At 44.5% G+C, this 24,567-nt stretch overlaps 1 protein-coding gene and 1 non-coding gene across 5 annotated transcripts; one reads left to right on the plus strand and one right to left on the minus strand.

Moving 5' to 3' along the window:
- Window positions 1-1,343: 1,343 nt before the first annotated feature.
- Window positions 1,344-1,503, minus strand: LOC128054913 (U1 spliceosomal RNA). The gene has a single exon (XR_008200057.1). It is a non-coding gene; the product is annotated as a U1 spliceosomal RNA (small nuclear RNA).
- A 3,389-nt stretch (window positions 1,504-4,892) lies between these two features.
- C10H14orf93 (chromosome 10 C14orf93 homolog) lies at window positions 4,893-24,101 on the plus strand. 4 transcript variants are annotated; one of them, XM_052646987.1, is made up of 7 exons: window positions 4,893-4,914; window positions 14,835-15,849; window positions 18,155-18,475; window positions 21,918-21,979; window positions 22,206-22,309; window positions 22,972-23,084; window positions 23,353-24,101. In XM_052646987.1, exons 2-7 carry the CDS (start codon window positions 15,253-15,255, stop codon window positions 23,770-23,772), a joined length of 1,617 nt encoding a protein of 538 aa, XP_052502947.1. In that variant the 5' UTR covers window positions 4,893-4,914; window positions 14,835-15,252; the 3' UTR covers window positions 23,773-24,101. The 4 variants fall into 4 exon arrangements, with proteins under 4 accessions (XP_052502947.1, XP_052502948.1, XP_052502949.1 ...); XM_052646988.1 differs by having other exon boundaries at window positions 4,894-4,914; window positions 15,038-15,849; XM_052646989.1 differs by lacking the exon at window positions 4,893-4,914 and adding an exon at window positions 4,941-4,999 and having other exon boundaries at window positions 15,038-15,849.
- Window positions 24,102-24,567: the final 466 nt, after the last annotated feature.

Consider the following 24,567-nt stretch of genomic DNA (forward strand, 5'->3'; position numbering starts at 1 on the left):
AAATCCATAACTTTTTTCTTTGAAAACCTAATTGACTCTCACTCCTGCTACAACATAACTCCGTTCTTCACTCTTCCTTGAGTACTATGTCCTTCTGCCTGTCTTCCTTCTCTTTTCTTTTGCATTATCTTCCACCTTTCTGTAAACTCTCATTTCTCCAAATCTCAACACTGTCAGACTGTCCCCTCTCCAGTGTCTCTGACTGACTCTCCAGTCTCAGCTGACTTTGGGATTTCCTTCTACTTCTGTTCTAAAATGCTTTCCGTGTGCTAATGAATGACTGTCAGAAACAGCTTCCTGGCCTCGTGCCAGGAGAAGCTAGATTTCACTGTATGGAGGGGCCCCTTTGGGATCTCACTAAACAGAAACAGCTTAAAATACTAAAGAGATCTGTTTGATTCAAAGCTAAATAAGTAGCTTTCCCTCAATCGACAAGTCATCTGTGAAGTTTAACGTTTGAAATTTCAAATGCTTTAGAATTTTAAATTGTAATTAGACTAAAACTGTGCATTTTCTCCCTATTCTCATTACCTAAGAGCACAAAAATGGTTTACTTGAACTTTCTACCAAAGATTCCCCTGTGACCATAGCAGGGAAAAAAAGAAAGAAAGAAACTTGAAAAGAAATGACTGGACTACCTTGGCGGTCCAGTGGTTAAGACTGTTTCTACTGCAGGAGGCAAGGTTCAATCCCTGGTCAGGGAACAAAGATCCTGCATGCTGTATGGTGTGGGCAAAAAAGAGAAAATGGTTTTTCCATCTTAACTCTGATCTTTGTAGAAACACACTCATAATTAAAGCTATATCCCAAGGGATGTTGTATGGGGGTTATGAACATTCTATTGATAATCAGAGGGAAGACAGATTTCTCTTTTGTGGACTCAGAACGAGAGCAAAAGAAGATAACATATAGCAAGGCAGAGTGGATTGGAATTTAGTCAGAGACTAATGAATGACCAAGAACACAGGCCCTGGAGTCAGAAGACCTGGAATCAAGTTCTGACTCCACCTTTTAATGAGCTCAGTAACCCTGAGGTATATAACACCTTCCCTCTCTAAGTCTTAGTTTTCTCATTAGTAAAAGAGACAGTATATTAGTATTTATCTCATGGAAAGTGATGGAAAGTGAAGTCGCTCAGTCGTGTCCGACTCTTTGTGACCCCGTGGACTGTAGCCTACCAGGCTCCTCCGTCGGTGAGAATTTCCAGGCAAGAGTATAGGAGTGGGTTGCCATTTCCTTCTCCAGGGGATCTTCCCAACTCAGGGCTCGAACCCTGGTCTCCCGCATTGCAGGCAGACGCTTTAACCTCTGAGCTACCAGGGAAGCCCCCCCAAAAAATTAACCAGGGGAAAGCACGAACGCAGTCCCCCACTACCACAAATTATGCAGTTGAGTTTCCTACATTTGGGGAAATCGCAGGGGTCAGCACATCCTGAGTGCAATAGAGAAGCCTCACCCTGGGAAAACCACCTCGTGATCATGGTATCTCCCCAAACGAAGTAGAGTGACTAGCACCTAGTAAACACTCAATGTTGACTGTAATAATTGTTGTTAACAATTCTGTTTTCCCTTTATCCTAACATTTTTGAAAATGATCACCTGTACAACTCGAGGATATGAGATATTCTAGTATCTTCCTAGCAAATGTTTTCCCAGTGATTTCCCGGCTGGCAGGAAATAATTAATGGAAAACATGGGAAAGGAAACACAGAAAGTCTGTAACCCTTAAGAATATAAGCAAATGCAACCTCATTTTCATATAATAGTCACAGTTGTTGCCTGGGTGGCTGTTTAAGCCAGAGTGCTGTTAGGGTGAAAAAAAACCACTTGGAGGCAATAGGCCTTTCTGCTGAGAAGCAAGTCGTATGAAGAACATCCTGGACTTTGAGAACCAGCAGGGAATGGAGGAGGCATTTCAGCACTGGGAGGCTGAACAAGACAGCTGACTTGGGGGTCCAGGTCAGTCATCGATTAAGCTATGAGACCTTGTAATAACCTCTCTCTGATCCTCTGTTTCCTATAACATGGGGATGCCAATAACCTGCCTGTTCACTGCTGATACAATCATGTTACCTAATTTCATATATTTCATCTCCCATATTCAGTTTTCTCCAATTATCCCGGCAGTGTCCATTATAGTTTTTTTTTTTTTTCCTGACCCAGATTCAATCAAGGATCACATTTTGCATTTTGTTGTTGTTCAGTCAGTAAATCCTGTGTGACTCTTTGCAACCCCATGGACTGCAGCACACCAGGCAGTCTTCCCTGTTCTTCGCTATCTCCTGGATATGTCTCTTTATTGTCCTTTAATTTAGAACAGTCCCTTCACCTTTGTATGTGACTTCATTACATTGATATTTTAGAAGCATTCAGGCCATTTGTCTTGTGGAATGTTGTGAGGCTCAAATCAGATATCAATATTTTTTAAAGCTGTACTGTTGAGCCAGTGAGGCATAATGGTTAAGAACTTGGGCTATGGAGCTAGATTTTCTGAATTCATGTTCCAGGTCTATCTCTTACTAGCTCTATAGCCTTAGTCAAATTATTATACCTCTCAATGTCTTAGTCTCATCCACTGATATAAAATGAGGATAATGAGTACCTCCCCATAACTGTGGAGATTAAATAAGTAAACACATGTAAAGTGTTCATAACAATCCCTGCACAGTAAGTGTTCATTGAACTGTTCCTAAAGAAGGCAAATTCTTGTTGTGGGATCTGAGTTTCAAGATCTGTGTTTAGCTAGGAAAAAAATTCACTCAATTATAAATGACTTTTTTTCGGTGCTTACTAAATGTCTATAATTATACCAGCTGCTGCAGTAAAAAAAATTTTTTTTTTAAATCTCCTGAATGGAAAAAAGTTTAAGAGATAATCCTCAGTTTCCTAGTGTGAAATTACTAAAATATGGGAAACAATCAAGGTAGGGTTAAGTGCTGCTAACCTAAGTAAACATGAAGATCATGCTGATAGAAGAGAGAAGGAAATGGTCTCTGTTGATTCAAACAGCTGAAGAATGGATAAAAACTGACTAGTCTTGTTGCAGGGGGGGAAGCCAGTTCTGACTCCATGTTGGAAACTATTTCTTTGACTTGCTTTTATTATTATAATAATACTCAATGGTTTGTCTGGAGGATCCTGCCCCTCTGCTTGACTGTAAACTAAAGTGCCTTTGTTCAGCTCAGGGAGAGATAGTTTGTCCCTGCCCACCTGTGAATGGGACTTCCCTGGTGGCTTAGACGGTAAAGCATCTGTATACAATTCGGGAGACCTGGGTTCGATCCCTAGGTCGGGAAGATCCCCTAGAGAAGGAAACGGCAATCCACTCCAGTACTTTTGCTTGGAAAATCCCATGGACAGAGGAGCCTGGTAGGCTACAGTCCATGGGGTCACAAAGAGTCGGACACGACTGAGCCACTTCACACACACACACACACACACACATACACACACACACACCTGTGAATAGAAGAGATTAACTCACCCCTTCTGAAGGCTGGACATTCCCTTGGAGATGTTTTGCAGGACTGAAGGCCCTTTCACTTTACTTCCCCACTGCATCTCCCTCTCTAGTCTGTCTTTTGACTTCAGTGCCTCATTGCTTCTCTCTGATCTATAAAACAACCTGGCATCCAGCCCCCAATAAGATGGTTATTTTGAGGTGCTAGCCTACCATCAGTTCTGAATATTCATTGAAAAGACTGATGATGAAGCTGAAGCTCCAATACTTTGGCCGCCTGATGCAAAGAACTGACGCACTGGAAAAAACCCTGACCCTGGCAAAAACTGAAGGCAGGAGGAGAAGGGGATGACAGAGGATGAGATGGTTGGATGGCGTCACTGACTTGATGGACATGAGTTTGAGCAAGCTCTGGGAGTTGGTGATGGACAGGGAAGCCTGGCGTGCTGCAGTCCATCGCGTCGCAAAGAATCGGACACGACTGAGCAACTGAACTGAGCGTGCCATCTTCTCGGTGTGCCGGCTACCCAATTAAAGTATCTTCCTCGCCTCGACACCTCCTCTCTCAGATTCATTAGCCTATCGTGCCACGAGCTGAGCGAGCTTGGACTGGGTAACAGTCTGAGAAGACACAGGCATTATTACTCCAGGCAGATGAGACCACGTGAGCAAAGGAATATTACAGAAGTGAAGAAGTCAGAGCTGTGGGAAATAAGTACAAACAGGGGCTTAGGACCTTCAGATCATGAGTGGTTTATAATGTAGGTGTAAGCCACCAGGTCTCCATGCAGGAGCTAAAGGGAGACCATTCTAGGTTCTTGAGAACGCAATGTTAACCAAACAGATAAAAAAACCGGGGGAGAAGATTGAGCGAAACCACGCCAGAAGTGTAAGGCTACTTTGCCTCTCCCCTGAAGGAGGCCACATACGTGTCTGAAGGTTCATTTAAAGGTGGAAGGGTTAACAACAGATGTGACCCAGAGAGTTCCACCTGGAAATCATGAACTCGCCCCACACATCGGCTGCCTGATGCTTAATCCCATTCTAGAATTTTACTGACTAGTTAACCGAATTTAGCAAACTGTCAGAGAAGGTGCTCGCTTCTGGATTGTTATTTATGCTGGTGACAAGGGCCAGGGTTCACTGATGAAAAAACATCGGAAAGGGTGAGAGGAGGCTGAAAAGTGAAAGGAAGGGGAGAGAGGTAGGGAAGGTGCCAACCAGGTCGCCCAGGTCGGAGCGGAAGGTGGCTGGGGTCGGGGGTCGAGCGGCCCTTAGGGGCCCCCTGGGGCCCGCGCCTCGGGCGCTGCGCGTGTGCTCGCGGGCGGGGCGCCCCGCGGCCGCCAATGGCCAATCCGGGCTGGCGTCCGGGGAGGGGCGGGGCTTGCCGGCTCGGGCTCCGCGAGTCCTCCTTTTTGCACACACACGAATACAAAGAGCCATACGACCTTCGGGTATCCTTTTTCCATTTTTTTTTCTCCTTAATCTTGTGTGTGTATTCAAGTTTTTTAAAAAATAGAGATCTGTGGCAGTGCTGGGGTGAGGAAACTGTTGCTAAGGGGAATGTGCGCTTTCCCCCATTTCTTTTTCTGTCTCTCTTCCTCTTTCTTTTTCCTGGTAAAGGTTTTAAATATACCAAGAAGTTGAGAAGCAGGATGGCCGTGTACAACTGTTTCCAGCCAAATTTATAGAGATTTTTTTTCTTTTTGCTATCACATTTTAAGAACTGGTAAATTTTTATAGTAGAGGGATTTTTAAAAATTTAGCCTCTTGGGAAGTAGAGGTTTCTTTTTGAAGCCGGCCGAAGGGATAATGTAAATTTCTGCCACAGGCAACGTCGAAGGAAACAGATTTGAGGCTCCCTCACAGAGCTGTTTGCGTGCGTTTTACACACCTTCTTCCAGAACCAAAACCAAGTGGCTTGAATGTGGCAATTGTCCAAGGCCAATAGGTTAAAAATGTTTGTATTTTATAATTGTGACACTCATTTCCCTGGGGGAGGGGTCAAGCCCTTTTTACAATGTGTCTTACCCACATTTTTCATGAAGACTCTGTGTGTGTGTGTGTGTGTGTGTGTGTGTGTGTTTTGAAGCAAATAAGTTTGTAAAGATTTATCTTGGGGTTTTGTGCTTTCTGTGTATGTACAGTGTGTATATGTGCCGTATCAGATTTTGTTTTTAAAAGCGACTGCCTTTGGCTTTATGTGTGCAAAGCAGTCCCTAGGATGTGGATATTTTTTTTTCCTGTTGTGTTCCCAAATGTGATCCAGACAGGATTTCATGCGCAAACTACAGCCTAGAAGAAATCCTATGCATAGAATTACTTAGGTACTTTGATTCTACGTGCATTTACTGTATTTTCTCCTCTTCTAAAGTATTAGCTTACTGAATAATTAAATAATTGCTAGGGAATATACAGTCCACGTGGCAAATGAGGGTAAGCAATTTATTGACTCTGTGGTTTAAAGCCTTCTTTAGTGACTGTTTTGCCTAAGTGGTTTTGCTTTTTATTGTCTCACGTTCCTAAATGTACAGCTGTGTATATTTTGGCCTTTATGTGTGGTTTGGTTGGTGTGTTCAGAAGGGAAGTTCTCTCTTGGCTTTTTGACAGAAATGGTCGTTTATAGGTTGGGATTTGTTTGAATAACTCCACAGCTGGCAAAATATCAGGAAAATAATCCAGTCAAGTCCAATTCTCTAAAACCGGTCTTGATGGTGATGATGGGGGAGGGGCCAAGAGGAGGCAAAGGCAAATAATACATAGGAGGGATAAGAAATGCATTTGGTTACCATGTTGCGTTTTTTGGAATGAAAAACGTTCTCCCTATGATAAGCGTCATGGACAGAAGTGTATAAATTAGAGGGCAACAGGCTCAGAGAAGTACCTCCAGTTACAGGAGCCATTTTCTCCCTTAATTCTGTTATAGGACCACTGTCTCCTATTAGGAGTCATACGGAAAGCGTATTCAAACCTGTATTGACAGATTGGAGTGAAAGGATAGAAAATATATGGGGTGATAAGGGAGAAACTAGAATGTCACAAATAGTGACCACGAGATAAAAAAAGGATCTACTGTAGAGTTCAAATTTGAGGACAACAAAACCACTGTACGATGATAATACAGTTCCATCCCCCAGCTTGCGTCCCACTCAGTTTCAAGCTGTATTTAGGACACCTAACAACGGCGATAAAACTATTTGTACAAGTCTTGACGTTCACTGTAATGAATGCAGACTGTGTGAGCTCTGGGTTTCTTAGCTGTACTGAGTGCATTTCTATTCCCTAACAATGCAAGTTACATCAGTCTCAAACGTGGAGCATTCCACAAGTTTAGACCTGCATATCTGAAATCTAGTCAGTCTTAAAGTAGCCTTTGTGATGGCAGTAGTGCTGGAATTATTAATGGAATTTTGCTCTTTCTTATTCTTTTCCCCCCTCATTGTACGTCATCACGTATACTTTTTACCTTCTCGCAGAAGACAGCGTTTCCTAAATGGTACACAGCCCAAGCCCTGTCTTCCTAGGTTAATTGATTTTTACTAGGAATTTAGGCTTTTAGCCAGTATTCTTGCTTTGAATTTCTGGGTAAGAGAATTCCTCCCACGAATATATCGTTGGCTCGGCCCTCCTACCGAGGCAAAGCAAAGCTAAACTCGGATGATTTTGCTCTGCAATCTGCAGGGCCCGTAGAGATGAAAACTTACTTGAACTAAGGGCAACTGCTACCTTGCTAGTGTTATCTGAAAAATCTGTAGCTGAGGCCGGCAGGAACGAAAAGCCTTACACCACCAAATGTATGAGGCCGATCTGTAGCCAATGTACCTATAATCGTGTACACGCAGCTCTATGAGCAGCAGGGAACAAAACGGAGTAAACAAAAAAAAAATCAAGCTAAAGATGGCGTCTAGCGGCCTTGAAAAAGCCTCGCAGTCGTGTCCCTCCCTAAAGAGGCCCCTCCCCTTCCTGACTTGTTGAGTGATTGTGGATTGCGGCCAGTAACGTCCCCGGCCTTGCTCCGCCCCATCGCCCAACCGCCAATCACCAGGAGCCCGGAGACTGGTGAGGCGGGGCCTCCCCGCGTGCGCGCGCTGGCAGGGTACACGAGCAGACACCGCCTTCTTCCCTGGCAGTGAGCCGGGCGACTCGGCAAAGCCGTGTCGGCTGGAGCGGCGCGAGGGGCACACGCGGTGGGATACCAGTAGGGCAGCCAAAGCTGGACCTCCTCGGGAACTCCCCCGCCATCCTCAGCTCTTTCTTGGCCCCATGGCAGTTAGCCGCGGTGATCCAGCTAGATCTCCTCGGGTCAGTCGGCTGTCTGCGGCGCTGTGAGGAACACCCCTTCCTCGAGACCCCCAGGGCACTCCGTCTATCCGGGGGCTCAGCGACGGGTCGCCCTGTCCCCTCCGGCCCCAAGGGAAGAGCTCAGCTCTGTTCCCCCTTTGCGCTGCTGCGCTCGCCCTACCTGTAGTTGAAACACTCTCTTCGGAAATGGTTCTGTTTTCCCTGGTGCCCAGTTTGTCATCTTTGACTAATATTTAATCAGATAACATTTACCAAGGGCTCGCTGGGCATACGACGCAACTTTGGGAGCTAGGTTTTCATTTTTCAGTTTCTCCGGAAATGCAGGGAGAGCCGTTTATGTCAGGTATATGGATATGAAAACCTTACACCGGTCATTTTAATCTCACCAAGTTGCATTTTAGCAAATGTAAAGAAAAGAGGCGGTTTAATACTGGGTTAAAAACTCTGGTACTACTATACAAATGTACTTGAAATTTTCGGATTATGTGAAATCCTTTTCTTAACATCTCACTCTGCCCTCTGGGTCCACATCTTTTTTTTACTCCTAAAAAACAAGGTATTAGATTTTCTTTGTTGGTCTCTATTTGGGTCAGTGTTTCAAAATGTAGAAAAAGACTATTAATGATATTTCCTTACCTGCTCGTGTGTGATAAAGAGCACATCTCTCATACAAGTAGATTTTTTTGAGGAGTTAGACGTTTTTTAGTGGATGAGACATTTTATACCTTCAGGTGGAGGAGCAGGGCTGACTGGCACAGTAGGAGGTTTAAGTGGCCATTTTCCTTTTTATTTCTTGAAATGAAGATTATGGTATGAATTGCTATGTTTTCAGTAATCGCATTTAAGGAAGTCCATTGCTGGCATGACCCTGAATGAGTCAAGGGCCCATTATAAAAACATTTATCTTCTGAGTGATACCATAGACTACACATCTATTAGATAGTGAGGAAACTTATTTTTCCTAGTTTGGAGGTGAACTCAGTCATGCAGAAAATTCAAACTCAGAATGGGTTGAAGCAAGCAAGGGAGCTGCCAAGACTATGATATATTTAGTTCTAACAAAAATACATGTGACTTGGGAGGAAATGGATAGTTAGGATTATGGACAGCCTTACCCTGAACTGTCTGTCCAAAGATGAGTTTTCATTCTTTATCCAAATATTTATGAAAAAATATCAAAAGTATTGAAAAGTACATTTTCTAGGCTCCTTTCACATTGTTAAAATTAGACTGATACTGATGAACCCCAAACACAGATTTTATGCACACTTACGTTGGACAGCTGCTGTCATTTTGTGTTGGCAAGTCATCATAGGATTGAAGATCATTTTCTTAACATTCTAATTCTAAAAGTTAACACAGTTTTGCAAAAGGCATATATATTCTTCAGTGATGGTCAGTCTTAGTTCATTCCTCTTTCTTGAACAAAAATGCAAACTTGGTTTTAAAATAAATCAGCAATCTGAAATTGCAAAAGTTGACAGTATTAATGTTTAATAATAATGGTATAGACACTGCTTGGATAATTTATCCCAGTTAACCATTGCTTTGCCAAACATTCCATGGCTTGCTTCACAGGTTATTGTATTAAACAGTTAGACATTTTGAGAGGTAAAATAAAGATATCAGAATAAAGTGTAGGTATGTTAATAACATTAGCAGAGTTAAAGGGGCTCTGAAACTTTAGTTATGGAAAAAAGCAAGAATGATTATGTTAAGTCTGCAATGTTAGAAGGATTAATAGGTTATAGCAGCAAACAATGCAGCACTGTCTATAATAAAGTTCTCTCATCAGTTTGAATTGTTCATACTGAGGAAGATCTGTAAAAAAAAGAAGGTTTCATCTTTGTCTTCATTGCTCCATATCAGTGAATCTTTGCCCCTGCATTCATCTTTTTTCTTCTCTGCTGACTCAGAGAACAGCTCACCTGCCTGCCTTCTCACAGTGGGAGGATCCTTGCTAGAAGAAAACCTAAATCCTTTCCTAATATGTTCATCCTTTCCTTTTTCACTGACCTTATTTTTTTCTGCTTTTTAAATATCCTGAGGCTGTAGTGCCCCTTCTGACTTCCTGCTTCCTTCCTTTCATATCTATACTCTAGAAAACTTGACTTCATGTCTTGCCTCCATATTCTCTCCATCAATTTCTCTTTCATCTAATGCATAGTATTACTTCCACTACCAAAAAAAAAAAAAATTTACTAGTCAGCGCCAGTGACCATCACAGACAAATAACATGCATTTCCTTAATTTTCATCTTGTTTTAACCATTCTGCTGCACTTGTCACAGTTGACTAGATCCTCTTTCTTGTTATTCTTTTTACTTTGGCGTTCCTAACACTTTATTCCATCTTACTGACCATTCTTTTTTAATGAAGACTCTTCCAAGGATTGGCTCCAAGTGCTGTCCTTGGCCCCTGCCAGGGATCTTATACGTACTCCTTGGAGAGCTCATTCACTCTCTGAGGTTCAAATATAACCTCCTGCTAAAGTTTCCAAGTCTGCATTCCAGCTCTGACCTTCCTCTTGTTTTTGTTTTTCAGTCCTAGCCAGTTGCTTTCAGAACATTCCATTTAAAGATGCTGCCATCAGTTTGATATTTTAACATGTTATATAAATACACATCTTTTCAAACATGCCAGTGCCACCTCTCAGCTTCCTCATTTGTATCATTCTGTCAGTGTTACCATCTTCTGACCCTTAGGTTTACAGTCTTGAATTTGTCTTAACCAATCTCTCTATCCCGCATATTTATTAAGTTAAGAAATAAGATCAGTCCTTCCTCCAGGGTGTTGAACCTTCATATCCACAAATGTTCATTCTTATCACCTCTCTCCAGGATTAAACAGCCTTCTAATCTCTAACTGTTCCACTTTAAGTGTCTAAGACAGAGGTCAGTAAACCTTAGCACATAGTCTTAGTCTGGCATTACACCTGTTTCTGTTGGCCCCATGGGCTAAGAATGGCTTTTATATTTTTTAATATAAATATTAAAATGTAATATTTTGTGACATTTCTGTATTAATAAAGTTTTATTGGAACACAGCCATACTTATATTTATGTATCATCAGTGGCCCCTTTGTGCTGCAATGGCAAAGTTGAATGGTTGTGTCAAAAACCACATGGCCGGCAAAGCCTAAATTTCTTTAGTCCTTTCCAGAGAAAGGTTTGCTGACCCCTGACCTAAGAGTTTCCTTAACTTGGTTTTCAAAGCCCACTGTCAGCTCTCTGTACTTTGTATGTAAGCCCTTTTGCTCTGACCTCTCACATGTACCCTGTTAATTCTGTAATGTTTGGTTTTTTTCCTCTCACTCAGCTTGTCTTCTTACCACTGTACCAGTTCATCCTATACCTTGCTCAAGTGTCAGTTGGAGACTTTTCTTTGATAAGACCCCTATCTCACATGATTTCATTCTGTTGATCTTTCTATAATTTTGAACTAACTCAAGATATTTCTATTCTATACTATATTTTTAGCCACTTGTGTATATTTTGCTTTGTTCTTTAGACTTTTGTTCTCACATGCACTGTAAGCTCCTTGTGTATAGGGACTTTATCTTCCTTTCACTTGAGTACTTGGAGGTGGCAGTCCATTTTGGTGACTCATCCTTTAGCATGGCCTTATATAGATAGAATTTTTAGAAACAGTTGTTTATATATATATAACTTGCTCATCTTCTCTAATGAAGATATAGGTAGCTAATGATATTAGCATTTTAAATTGGTATCTGGTTAGTAAATATAATTGTGAAATGTTCCTGTAATACCTGCCAAGCCCAGTTTCCTTATCTTTTTATTCAGGGTCTTAGAGGTTATGTGGGAGACTCTAGCAGGACCCAGGGAAACTAAATCAGAAATGATGTCCATAGATACCCCAAAAGAGTTATTTGAATGCCTGCTGTGCTACACTGCACTGTACCAGGTTTTTATAGACAGATTGATTCAAGAAAACACGTATTTGTTGCCCTGAATGTGGCATTCTAAAATGGATGAAGTTAGGTAATACCCAAAGTTGAAAAACAGAAAGAAACTGAGGGACGGAATTGTAGAGCGGGTTAGTGTCATGATATTTTATGCAACACAAATATGAAAATATATTTAGCACATTAAAAACAAGCAGAGTTGGGAATTCCCTGGTGGTCCAGTGGTTAGGACTCCGAGCCTCCACTGCAGGGGGCACAGGTTCCATCCCTGGTTGGGGAACTAAGATCTTATATGTAGCACAGTCAAATAAATAAGTAAACAAAATTAAAAATGAGTATAGTTGAACAGTATCCTTAGTCTAAAGCCAGGTCATGATAGCAAGTAGTTACAAATACTGTTTTCTCAATTACCTTTCTAATTTGCATCATAAAAGGTTTTGTACTGATAAAAGGCAACTTTGTAGACTTGAATTCATTTCTTAAAAATTTGGTATTGAATTTAGAGGGGAAGCTCCCCAAATTCTATTTCAAGCCATTGGCTTTTTTTCTTCTAAATGAAGACATCAGCATGGATGTTCGAGATAGGAACACAAAATGTTTCAGGAATCCAGCTGTTATGTGTGGAGCACTGACTATGTGCCAGCACTCTGTTGGTGGCTTTATATATATTATAATCTTCACAAAAACACTCAAAGTGGGCAGAGTGGAGGTAGATAGCCCCAGAGAACACTGAGGCCCAAGTTCAAATAGCCCTTAAGTGGTACCGCATGATGAGAACCCTATTTTTTATTTTATTTACTTATTTATTACTCCCATCTCAGTGCTGTTTTGGGAAGATGACCTAAGAAAGACCATTTAAAGGGACAGAAGGGCTTGAGGCAGGTACAAGGCCAGCAGGGGAGAAGGCCTCCTGCAAGAAAGAGTATCTGGGGCAAGAGTGTAGAAGTTGTCAGTTTGATCCCAGGAAGGATACCTACCCAGAGTCCCAACCTGATGCACCTTAGTTTAAAAAAAAATTTTTTTTTAATTGAGGTTTATCTGATGTACAATATTATAGGTTGCAAGTATATAATACAGTGGTACACAGTTTTTAAAAGTTGTACTCCATTTATAGTTGTTATAAAAACTTTAGCTATGTTCCCTGTAAAGTATATTCTTGTAGCTTAGGCTTCTCAGGCCCTGCAGTGGTAAAGAATCTGCCTGCCAATGTAGGAGACTCAGATCTGATCCCTGGTTCAGGAAGATCCCCTGGAGTAGGAAATGGCAGCCCAGCCCAGTATTTTTGCCTGGAAAATGCCATGGACAGTGGAGCCTGGCATAGCCCATGGAGTTTCGAAGAGTTGGACGTGACTGAGTACACACATACACACATATCCTTATAGCTTATTTTATACATTACTGATTTATTAAATTTGGGGGGGTATATTCCCTGGTGGTCCAGTGATTATGACTCTGTGCTGTCACTGCCCAGGGCCTGGGTTCAATCCCTGATTGGGGAACTAAAATCCCACAAGCCGAGTGGTGCTGCCAAAAAAACTTTTTTTAACTGAATTATAGTTGATGTAAAATATTACATAAGTGGCAGGTCTTAATTTCTTACTGTACAAATCCTAAACCCAAGTGAGCGATCATTTGTGTATTATCATTTAAATAACTTTTTCTTACAGCATCCACGTTTCAGGTTAAACTCTTTGCATGATGTTGGTTTTAAAAAAGTTAAAACCCCACAGGAGCTTGTAGGCCCTTATTTAGGAAGGAAAAGGATATATTAATGATTCATTCATAATTGACTTGGGAATTGCTTAGTGAGTTCCTTTAACCTTTAGTTTTTTAGGTTTAGCTCTGCTTTCCAGTGACTCTAATGACAGAGAAGCAGTAAATGGATTTGAGTTAACATTATTTCAAGAAGTGAATATCTAGCACAGAAAAGCATTTCTTCGATATAAAGGGTAGAAAGAGCAAATTAAAGACTATTTTTTAATAACCAAATGTAATTAAAATGCATTGTCAGATTTACATCTTAGTACCTCAGAGGCATTGATATTGCCTGTTTCTGAAATGAGATTGCTGATTCAAAAAAAAAAACCCCAAATTTCTGTATGTGGAAAATTCTCCTAACCTCCTCCTCTCCTTTTAATTGTGGTGTTATGATATAATTTACAGGGTAAGATAGAAATGTATCTCTTGAGGAAATTGTAAACATAAGATTTTGTCACTTAGGGAGCTTCAGGCAGAAAGATTCTTTTTTTCTATAATCAAGTGTCATTTAGAAAATGACAATATGAAGTTCCTTGGAGTGTTCTCAGTGGTACAAACCCTCCCACACTTTTTTTTTTCTTTTTCTCCTGGAGTAGTTTAGTCGCTTAACTACAGTGATTCAGAGGAGAGGCAGTTTGGTTTATCATTGATATTCTGATCTCTCTTTTTGGGGGCTGGTTGTGTGGGCAGAGTGGCAGCATGGAGCTACTTAGAAACTCCCGTTTAGCTCTGTCGCTCCCTTAAGCAGCATGAGAAGTGGAGATGAGGGGCCCTGGAGGTGATTTTTCTGGGCTTCCAGCTGGAGTATTCAGAACAGTTAGCTTCAATTGCAGAGGCTGGAGGCCCAGGTGTACAAAGTGTGAGAGTAGGGGTCTCTGCAGCCCTGGTTAGGGAAGCTCAGTTCTCCCATCCAGGTTTTCCTTTCATTCCCCTGCCCATCTCCAAAGCATTAATGATATAATAGTGTGAGGTTGGCAGCGTCTTGGGGGCTGCACTGATTGGCCTCCTCCTTATTTAGGAGTCTTATTCTGCATCTGTATGCAAATTATAGAGACCGTAGAATCATCATTCTTTATGTCAACAAAAAGTGGTATCAGTTTAAGAAAAAAAATCACACGCACACTAGATTGAAAGTAGCAATAACTGGTTTCTGCTGTCTTCCCTGACCTTGAAAAAGATATATAAGTTCTCTGCATGTCTCTTCTCTGGCCCTGGGTTAATATGTGTTTCCTAGAGCTGTTGTGTGAATGAGATTAACCTACGTGAAGTGTTCTGAACTCCTTAAGGAATGATGTCAAAGCCGTAAAATGCAATACAGTTATTACAGCCAAGATAGAGAGGCGGAGAAGACAGATCTACATTTTCTTCCTTAATCTTCTAATCTTTCCAGATGCCCGTGGGTCCTTAGAGTCTCCTCTCTGTACCTTAGTTTTGGAGTGGTGGGGGGTTTCATGCCTTCCACCCTCTGAAACCGAGTTCCTCGGGAAGGCCTTCGTACGCCCACCCTATGGGGAAGGGGTGAGGGTGACCCCCCAGTGTGTGGGACTAGGGCAGCCCAGGATCTGCACAGAGAAGGCCCTCTCCACTCTGCAGGACAAGAAGAGGCAGCCATGGTCTGTGTGCGCCTTCATGGCTAGCCCACTGCTCCTTCAGAGAACCCAACCCCGGGTGCCCAGGCTCCTCTGACCACCCTCCATGAGGAAGGAAAGTGAATCCAGAGAGGCCAGTGCTTCCTGCGGTCCGGTCGGCTGGGGACACTTTTGGAGCAGTCCAGCAGTGTGAGCACCGCCCTTCCCGCCTCGACAACCATGTCCTTCAGCGCCACCATTCTCTTCTCCCCTCCCAGTGGCAGCGAGGCCAGATGCTGCTGCTGTGCGTGTAAGAACGAGACAAGCGGGGCCAGCTCAGGCTGTCAGGGTGGGAATCCTCCCAGCACCCCGATCACGGTGACGGGACACGGCCTGGCCGTCCAGAGCTCCGAGCAGCTCCTGCATATTATCTACCAGCGGGTGGATAAGGCCGTGGGTCTGGCTGAGGCAGCGCTGAGTCTCGCCAGGGCCAACAACGAATTGTTAAAACGACTCCAGGAGGAAGTGGGTGAGCTGAGGCAAGGGAAGGTGCCCGCCGCGGATGAAGACAGGGAGAGTCGGGCACACGGCTCCCCGCTGGAGGAGCCCGGGCCCCTCAAGGAGAGCCCCGGGGAGGCCAGCCGGGCCGTGCCGGCTGCGGAGGAGGAGTGTGACAGTGTGGGCAGTGGCGTGCAGGTGGTGATCGAGGAGCTGCGGCAGCTGGGAGCGGCCTCGGCTGGGGGGCCCGGACCCTTGGGCTTCCCCGCAGCTCAGAGAGATGTGCGGCTCCCGGGATGCGCCCTGACTGCTGGCGAGGGGGCCGCGATGCTCAACCCTGTGAGTACACAGCACAGGACCGGAGCCGAGCTGCTCCCTTGTGCCCTTCCTGGCCTTCCTCTCTTTCTCTCTCTCCTCTCCGTCCTTCAGCCTTTCTTTTGGTGCTATCAGTGATGAACAGCAGGGTACCGAGTTTCCTTTGTCGTCAGAGAGAGTGAGCCCTCCTGTTTTTTTCCTGACCCCGTGGCCTTTCTGGTAGAAGGCCATTGCTGGCATGAGTGGCATCGGGGCTGCCCTGCCCTCCCACTCTGTCGCGCCGCATGGCACCTTCTCCACAGCTGCCTGACAGCTCCATGGGCTCTGCCTCTCCTGGCGAGGATGCCTGCCATGCACAGACGACTCATTCATATTTGATCATGGGCCCTCTGCTTGCCAAGAGGAATTCAGGACTAGGAGAGAGATGAGGATGTGAGGAGAGAGAGGCAGAGGCGGGGAGGGAGAGCAGGGAATGAGGGAGGGAAAGGGCAAAGCTGGTAGCTGACAGGTGCAAGAAGGGAAAGAGGCCATTGGAAATGAAGGGTTCAGAAAGGAGAAAAAGTGGAGAAAAAGAGCAGAGGAGAAAGATGAACCTAAGTGGAAGAAGAATTGATGCAAGGGAGAGAATATGAGGTAAGGTAGGAGGGAGGTAGAGGAAAGGAAATAAAATGAGGAAAAATGGGCAGTTGTGAGTTTACCTAAGAGGATAATAACACGTACGGAGGAAGAGGGAAGCCAACGGGCCTGTTTTGTGAGCCGGAAAAGACATAGAAATACACTGATATTTCAGCTTCTTTACTGCTCAGGGCCATATGAGCAGGGCAATCCTGGCTGAGGAGAGTAAAAACTGAAGAATGTCACATGGAAGTCTGGAAAGGAGATGGAGCAACTCTAGAGATCTCAGATGTGAAGCTAACAGATGTGTTGCCACTTGAGAGACAGTGGGAGGTCTGTCAGCTCCCACCCACCCTCTCCACCGCGTCCTCCTCCTGCCCTCTGTCTTTTCCTCCACCCGCCACGACAAGGCCCAGACACCCAGGAAAGAGTAGAGCAGAACAGGGGGGCTGAGACTCCGAGCCCATCTGCTGGCTCTGAGGAATGAAGGCCGCCTCCAGGGTCATACTGCAACCAGTCACTGCTCCACCAAGGCCTAGCCGCATGGGTGGGTGATGGCCCCGAGGCTCGCCCGTCTGCCTGGCCAGGGACTATCCTTGGTTTGGGGGTGTCAGAGGAGCTGCTGGGAAGGTGGGAGGAGGCAGGGAGGCACCAGGCCCGGCAGTGCCCTGAGCTGTGGTTCTTTCTGGCAGGGAAGGCTTCCAAGCCGACAGGATGGAATTAGATTTCACAGCACAGAAAGCAGCTCACAGGTCTATAAATCTCAGCCTCCTCCCCCGCTTCTTTCTGTGTTTTTTCCCCCACTTTCACTGTTTTGTTTTCCTGGCTGCAGAAATCCCCCTCCTTTCTTCTCTCCCTCTCTCCCTTCCTCCCTCCTTCCTTCCCCTACCCTGTGTGTCCTTGAGTGAGGGCACAGGCAGGCAAGCGGATGTCAGGGCAGCGACTGTCAGATGTAGCCAGGGCAGGATCAAGGTGAGGGCACCTGCTGGTCCTGCAAAGGGAAGAGGGCAGGGGATGGGGAGGGGGAAAGCAGTACTAGCCTCTCTAGAGGTTTCTGACTATATCTACCTCCTTTGCTCCCATTTTTCTATTTCTCCTTCTTGTTATTTTATTTTCTCACTCCTCTTGCCTGGTTTTCTTATCATCACTTTCTCACTCAATCCCTTTCAGGCAAAACACCTAGCTACCTTACCTGTACTCAGGTGCAAAGCATAAATGACTACTCACAAATAGAGCATCAGAAACATGCCTTGTCCTTACCATCAGTCCTGTGGTAATGACCCAACATGAGAGGCCCCGTTGAGTGAAAGTTGCTCAGTTGTGTCTGACTCTTTGTGACTCCATGGATTCTAGCCCACCAGGCTCCTCTGTCCATGGGATTTCCCAGGCAAGAATACTGGAGTGGGTAGCCATTCCCTTCTCCAGAGGATCTTCCCAACCCAAGGATGGAACTGAGGTCTCCTGCATTGCAGGCAGATTGTTTACTGTTTGAGCCACCAGGGAAGCCCGAGAGGCCCTGTATCTGCAAGAAATATTTGCCCCACGTGCCCCCCAGAGTCCCAGAGAAACAAGCCATGAACCACTGAAGACTGGGCTAGATTCCTCCCTGTTCCCCACTCCCTGTTCATCATACTTACCAGTGAATGATGGTTGACCAGGTTCCTACAAGCCTGGCTGGGTAATAGGGTTTTTTTTTTTTTCCGTATGTTCTTAGCTGGTGGATGATTACGTGGCCTCTGAAGGTGCAGTGCAGCGGGTGCTGGTGCCTGCTTATGCCAAGCAGCTTTCACCAGTCACACAACTGGCGATCCAGCGGGCAACCTCAGAGACCGGGCCAGAAAATGGAACCAAGCTGCCGCCACCCCGCCCGGAGGACATGCTCAGTGCTGCTGCCGCCCTGGAAGGGCCTTCGGAAGAGTCAGGCCCTGGGGGAACTGGGGAGCTGAGACAGTCTCTAGGGTTCACTGCTTCCCCATGCAGGACCAGAGGGAGTGGGCAGAAGAACTCCAGACGCAAGCGGGATCTGGTCCTCTCTGTGAGTGAGCTCAGTTTCTATACATTTTTCTTCAGTTTGGAGAGATAAGTGAAGAGTGAAATGTGGGTTGCTTTTAAACGTCCCATGTGGAATGAATGGTATCCTGAAGCCTGCTGGAGTGGGAAGGGCAAGAAGGGACAGACTGTTCCCTAGCCCCAGGGACAGACAGTCCCTTTGCTATCAGTGGAACTTGTTTAGGCTTTTCCGGATAGATTGATATCTTCCATTTAAAGATAAGGGAATTATATCATGTCTCCTGGTGATCTCATAATTCTGATGGGAAGATCTTTATGGGGTTCAGCAAATTGACTGCAGCAGGATAGCACTAGAAACTGCCTGCAAATAATCAATGTTCAGGGCAAGCAGCAAGGGGCCCCTTGGGCAGCAAGGCCAAGGTGTCCTGAGGTGGTCCCATACCCCAAAGATGCAGAGGACCACTAGACACTCAGCTCAAGGATAAAGGTTAGAAGAGTCTGGTGATTCTCAGAGCTCTTGGCAGGGAAGGTACTGGCCTGAATCAGTTCTGCCTGGAACCTTACAGTGGCTTGGAGTCCTAGTGCATCCCTAAACATCCTACAATCTGATAGGATCCCCCGCCCCCACCTCCGTTATCCAGCGTCATTAGAGTCAAGGTTAAGAAACCCTGTTTTAGGATGACTACAGACCTTTGGATCAGCTCTGTCATCCAAGACATCTTTCTAATGGAGACTGTAATGGGTCTCCAGCCTCTGGATAATAGCTTATGAGGGAAACTGAGAGTTCTGGTCAAGGGTGATGGTCACCACTGACAGCCAGTGAAATCTCATCAGAGTATAGAACCCATTTCTCCTGTTACAGCCTTAGTAAAGATTGAAAGTGGCTGACTACCATTTATACTTCCTTTATTTATATTACTTCTTTCTCCTTTTTTCTAAGAGATCCTACTCTTACTCTTTCTTTCATTTTTACGTTGATAGATTCTTTTTATTCCCCTTCCAGAAGACACCATTCATAATCAGTATCAACTGATTTCTAACCTTTATTTCAGATTTTGGTTACGTTTAATGATATGTCACTTATCAAGAATGGGGAGTAGGTTTAGTTTCTCTGTCATGGATTTCTAATCCAACAGGACACTGTTGTTGCCAGTGACAGAAATAGAGGCTTATACCTAGAAGTACCTTTCAAGAGAATTCCCCCAAATTCTTAGTGTTTAAATCAGAATATATGTGTGATAATTACAATTTGCATAAAATCAGGATTTTTTTTTGGTTAGTTTTATTCCTCTTGTGCCTACTGCCTACAGTGAGAGGTCTAGTGGTGAGGCCAGGCTTCCTCCTGCTCTTTGGAGAGCCTGGCACAGTGCCTTCTGGGAAGCATGCTCAGCCATCATGCTCGGTGTTGTACGATGGGAAGAGGGGCAAGTGGACCAGTCAGGGAGTCTTGCTGCCCATCACAGAGAAAGATATAAAATGTTCTTGTGTGAGTCCGTGGGTTCAGAGGGAGAGGGATGGTTGCAGATCTTCACTGTCCCAACCTTTAGCTCTGGAAAGGAATCCGAGAGGCATTTCTCCAATCTGTTGAGGCTGCTGGGGGTTGCTGCTCTGCCAGGGATCCAAAAGGCCCAAATCAGAACCTTAATTCCTTGGACTGCTGCAGATCCAGCCACCCATTGGAGAAATTATTTATTTTTAGCTTGCTCAGGAGGCAGGTGAGCCAGCATCCTTTAGTCTTAACACTTATTATTGGCTAGAGTATTTTCCCTTTTCACTTCAAGCTTGGTTTGATTTTATCAGCTGATCTCTTCCAAGTCAATTGAATTGGAAAGCTATGCAACTCCTCCCCCATCTTTTTTCTTTTTTTGCAACTCTTTCAAATTCTTTCTGAAGCATTCACCCATTCCCTTGTGATTTCTCAAGTCTGGACTTCTAAAAGGTAAAATAACTATATCAGATATAAAGCTAGTACAACTCTTTTTTTTATAGAGTGGAGACCCTAGTCATAAAGAGTTAACAGTAATTTCCTAAGTTGATATGGTGAGTCAGCCATAGGAGTAAGAGGTGAAATTGGGCATTTCTGAATACGAAGCTGAAATCCTGAGATCAGCATCCCATCAGTTTGGGACTGGGTAATTTCCATTGACTAAAGGACCTTGGGATGAAAATATACTCAGAAACAGCAAAACTAAATTTAATAGGAGGAAATGTAAAATCCTGCATTAGAGTACAAAAAAAAAAAAAAAAAAAAACAGTTGGAGAAGGGTGGAAATAGTTATCTGTGTGAAAAATGGACTTGAGCTGACTACAGGCTCACTATGAATGGACCCTGTGGCACTGAGTAGCGATGTGGTTGCTAAGAAAGGTAACAGCATCTTGGGTTTCATTCCTAGAAGTATAGAGTTCTCCTCAGGGAAGTAATGCTCCCTTTGGCCAGACCTCAGTGGATGAGTTCGATTCAGTTCCAGGTGCCATGTTGTAAGAGGAACACTGGCAAACCAGAGCGTCATAGTTTCATGAAGAGTCTGTCTGGCAACTATGTCATGAGGACTGGTTGAAGGACTTGGTGTTTAGACCAGATAAGAGGAGACCTCGGGAGAGCATGGAAGCTGTCCTCAAATACTTGAGGTGCTATTAGGGCAAAACTGGGGTCAGATTTTGGAGTATCTAAGGCAATTTTTTTTTTTTTTAACAATTAGAGATGTTCATAGTAGCTGAGTCAAAAACTAGTGAGAACCCATCATTAAAGGTATATAAGCAAAGCTGAAAGATAGCCTGTTTAATGATGTAAACGGATGGTTGGGTGACAGTGTCTCCAAGTTCCCTTTCATTTCACATTTCTGTTATTTCAGGTTTGTGTTTTTTGGACCATGATATGAGGATCCCTGGGATTTGTTGTAATGTGCAAAGAGATATACCTGGGACATTTTCCTGGGTTACCAATTTTACTAGAAGATTTTGAAAGACATTTTCATGTTAAGAGAAATACAAAATGGCAAACCACTTCAGTATTCTTGCCTGGAGAATTCCACAGACAGAGGAGTCTGGCAGGCTGCAGTCCATGGGGTTACAAAGAATCAGACATGACTGAGCTACTGACTGACTAAAGGGGCTTCAAGAAATGTCTATTTGAAGTAGCCCTGTTGTATATTTGCTCTCTCCTTGCTATTAGAAGTATGTTTGTGGAAATGTTTGAAAACCTGTATTCTAGTGATCATAGAGAGCAAGAGTAAGACCCAGAATAATTCTGAAGGCTCCACATAAATTAAATGAAAAGGAAAAAAGTGGGGAGGGGGTGTCCATTAGAGACACTAATGTGGGTAGGCTCTCTGGCTAAAAAAGGGCATCAGCAGAAAATGGTACCTAGGCTATGGGCAAGATTCATGCAGAAAACCCCATAGGGACCAGAGAAGGGTTTCATCATATTTGTTCCTGGCTTGATTCTGTGTTTTGTTTGTTTCCCCTAGAAATTGGTCCATAATGTGCATAACCACATCACCAATGACAAGAGATTCAATGGGTCTGAAAGGTATGATCCTCTTGAGGGAAAAGATCATAAGGAACTTTGCCAAGGAGAGGGAAGCAGAGGGGGACTGCTCCAATATAATAGTTAGGCTAGGGCTTCCACCTCACCACTGCCCTTTGTGTCATGTCTTAGGCCATGGGGGACTTTCCCACAAAGCTGATTAATCAAGGAATCTCTGTCTAGCTTTTAAAATGCTGACTGTCTTATTTACTTTCTTCTCTTGGGGCAGCATCAAGTCCTCTTGGAATATTTCCGTAGTGAAGTTTCTTCTGGAAAAGCTCAAGCAAGAACTGGTAACAAGTCCCCACAATTATACTGACAAGGAGCTGAAAGGTGAGAAAGACCGAGTTAATTTGCACCCCAGCCTTTCTTCATCCCCTGTTCCGGACCAGAGGAGAAGAGGCCTATGGAGATGATTTAGGTGGTTTTGAAACTAGTGGACTTCAAAAATTGGTTTTGGCTATTTTTTCACCTAGGATTGTCTTTTCATTCCCCTACTCAGTCTGAAATGAAAATGGGAGAAGGAAGGGGCCAGAACACCATCATGCATGATGCTTCTACAGAGCCCGAGTCTCGGGTATTATGAAAAGGAGGTTAGAATCAGGCCTCCCCTTTTGTCCCTACGTATCACGTCCTGGGTTTCCTACTTCTTGTGCCCTTCTGTTATCTGTCTGTAGCATTAAGAAAGCACCTGCTGAAAAAGTACTTGGGATCTGCCGTCAGCCGAGTAGCATGGGGTAGGTCTGACTGCGGTTGGGGAAGGGGAGTTGCAGAAGCCTCAGAGTTGTCCTTTCACAGTGAGAGGAGTTCCTGTTAGAGACGCAGAGGGGCAGGAGAGCTACACCAGAGAGGAAGGGATAGATGCTGATGGACGTGCCCAGAAAGCCCATTGTGTAAAAGTGGTTCTCCCCTCTTCCACCTGGTAGTGTCACAGCAAAAATAAAAGGGGCTGAGGACCCCTGCTTTCTGCTGCCTCCCTTCTCCCTCCCCACCAGGAGCCTGTGTAGCCTACTTCCTGACTAAGAGGCGTGAGTATCGCAACTCCTTAAACCCCTTTAAAGGCCTGAAGGAGAAAGAGGAGAAGAAACTTCGAAGTCGCAGATACCGGGTAGGTTTCTAGGCTTTCCTTTCAGAAAAGATGCTAAACTCGAAACGCTAATAAGCCACAGTGGGAGGGTGTGGCCTCTGAGAACAGGATTGAGTGGAGGAGAAGGAAGACAGGAGCCAATTCTCTAAGGTCTGTTTGGGGTTTTCTTGTGAATTTAGTTCTCTCAGGCACAGATTTTTCACAGCTTTCCTCCTACCCAAACCCCTTCCCCAAACCTAATGTGTGGTTTGTTGCTCTTCCTAATCTCTGTCCTGGGCTCCTGCCTTAGCTTTTTGCCAACCGATCCAGCATCATGAGGCATTTTGGCCCTGAGGACCAACGTCTATGGAAGGATGTGACAGAGGAGCTGATGTCAGATGAAGAGGACAGTCTTAATGAGCCAGGTGTCTGGGTGGCCCGGCCTCCCCGTTTCCGGGCCCAGCGCCTCACGCAGCTCTGCTACCACCTGGATGCCAACTCTAAGCATGGCACCAAAGCCAACCGTGTATATGGGCCTCCCTCAGACCGTTTGCCTTCTGCTGAGGCCCAGCTTCTTCCACCGGAACTTTATAATCCTAATTTCCAAGAAGAGGAGGATGAGGGAGGTGATGAGAATGGCCCTGTCTCCCCATCTTTTGACCAAGCCCACAAAACCTGCTGCCCTGACTTGAACTCATTCATTGAAATCAAGGTGGAAAAGGATGAGTGAGATCTAAAAGCAAGAATAACTCTGGCATCTGCCAAACCCCATGTCCCTGAACGGGGTGGCCACAGGGCTTCCCAAAATAACGAGATGTCCTCTGCAGTCTGAGGAAGCAAACCCGCCTCTCTTAACACAGTCTCCACTGGAAGTAGAAGCTAGCAGCTCTGGTGGGATAAAAGGACTTATTTTCATGGGGGAAAAACACCCCCAACTGTGAATGGCAAGCCAGAAAATGCTTATTCCTAAGCATAAACAGTGCCTCGGAGGAGCCTAGGATGAGAAAAGGAGGAGTATGGGTCAAAGAAACAGGCCTTCTTGACATGTGCCCTGGTCTCTGAGTTGTTTTTTCTGCTAGTTTCACTGGTCTTGCTCTGCAGTGGAGGCAGCACAGCGCCAGGCCAGGGTAATACTCCCACCTGGTGGACAGTTGCAGTCATGGACTTGATGCTTCTGAGCAGAGCACAAGCTCCGCGCCTATTTGGGAGTTGAGATCTAGAAGTAATAGCTATTGTTTATTCAATTATATAAGGAAGCATTTATTATTCCTGCCTTACACATGAGGAAATTAAGGTTTAAAGAATTCCCCTGTCTCACCAACAGCTGCTTTCCCACTGTGTGACCAAGCAGTATATGCAGCTTGCTAGCTATTTCTTAGTTCTGTCAGCCAAACTGTATTTTGAAGAAGGTGTGTGTATGTGTGTTTGTGTATGCATAAGCACAAATTCAGAACATACACACAAACACAGAGAATGTGTGCATTTTTGGATAAACTGAGACGTAAACATGGCTTTCTCTTTGTTC

Source organism: Budorcas taxicolor, chromosome 10 (assembly GCF_023091745.1).
Source record: "Budorcas taxicolor isolate Tak-1 chromosome 10, Takin1.1, whole genome shotgun sequence".
Taxonomy (NCBI): domain Eukaryota; kingdom Metazoa; phylum Chordata; class Mammalia; order Artiodactyla; family Bovidae; genus Budorcas; species Budorcas taxicolor.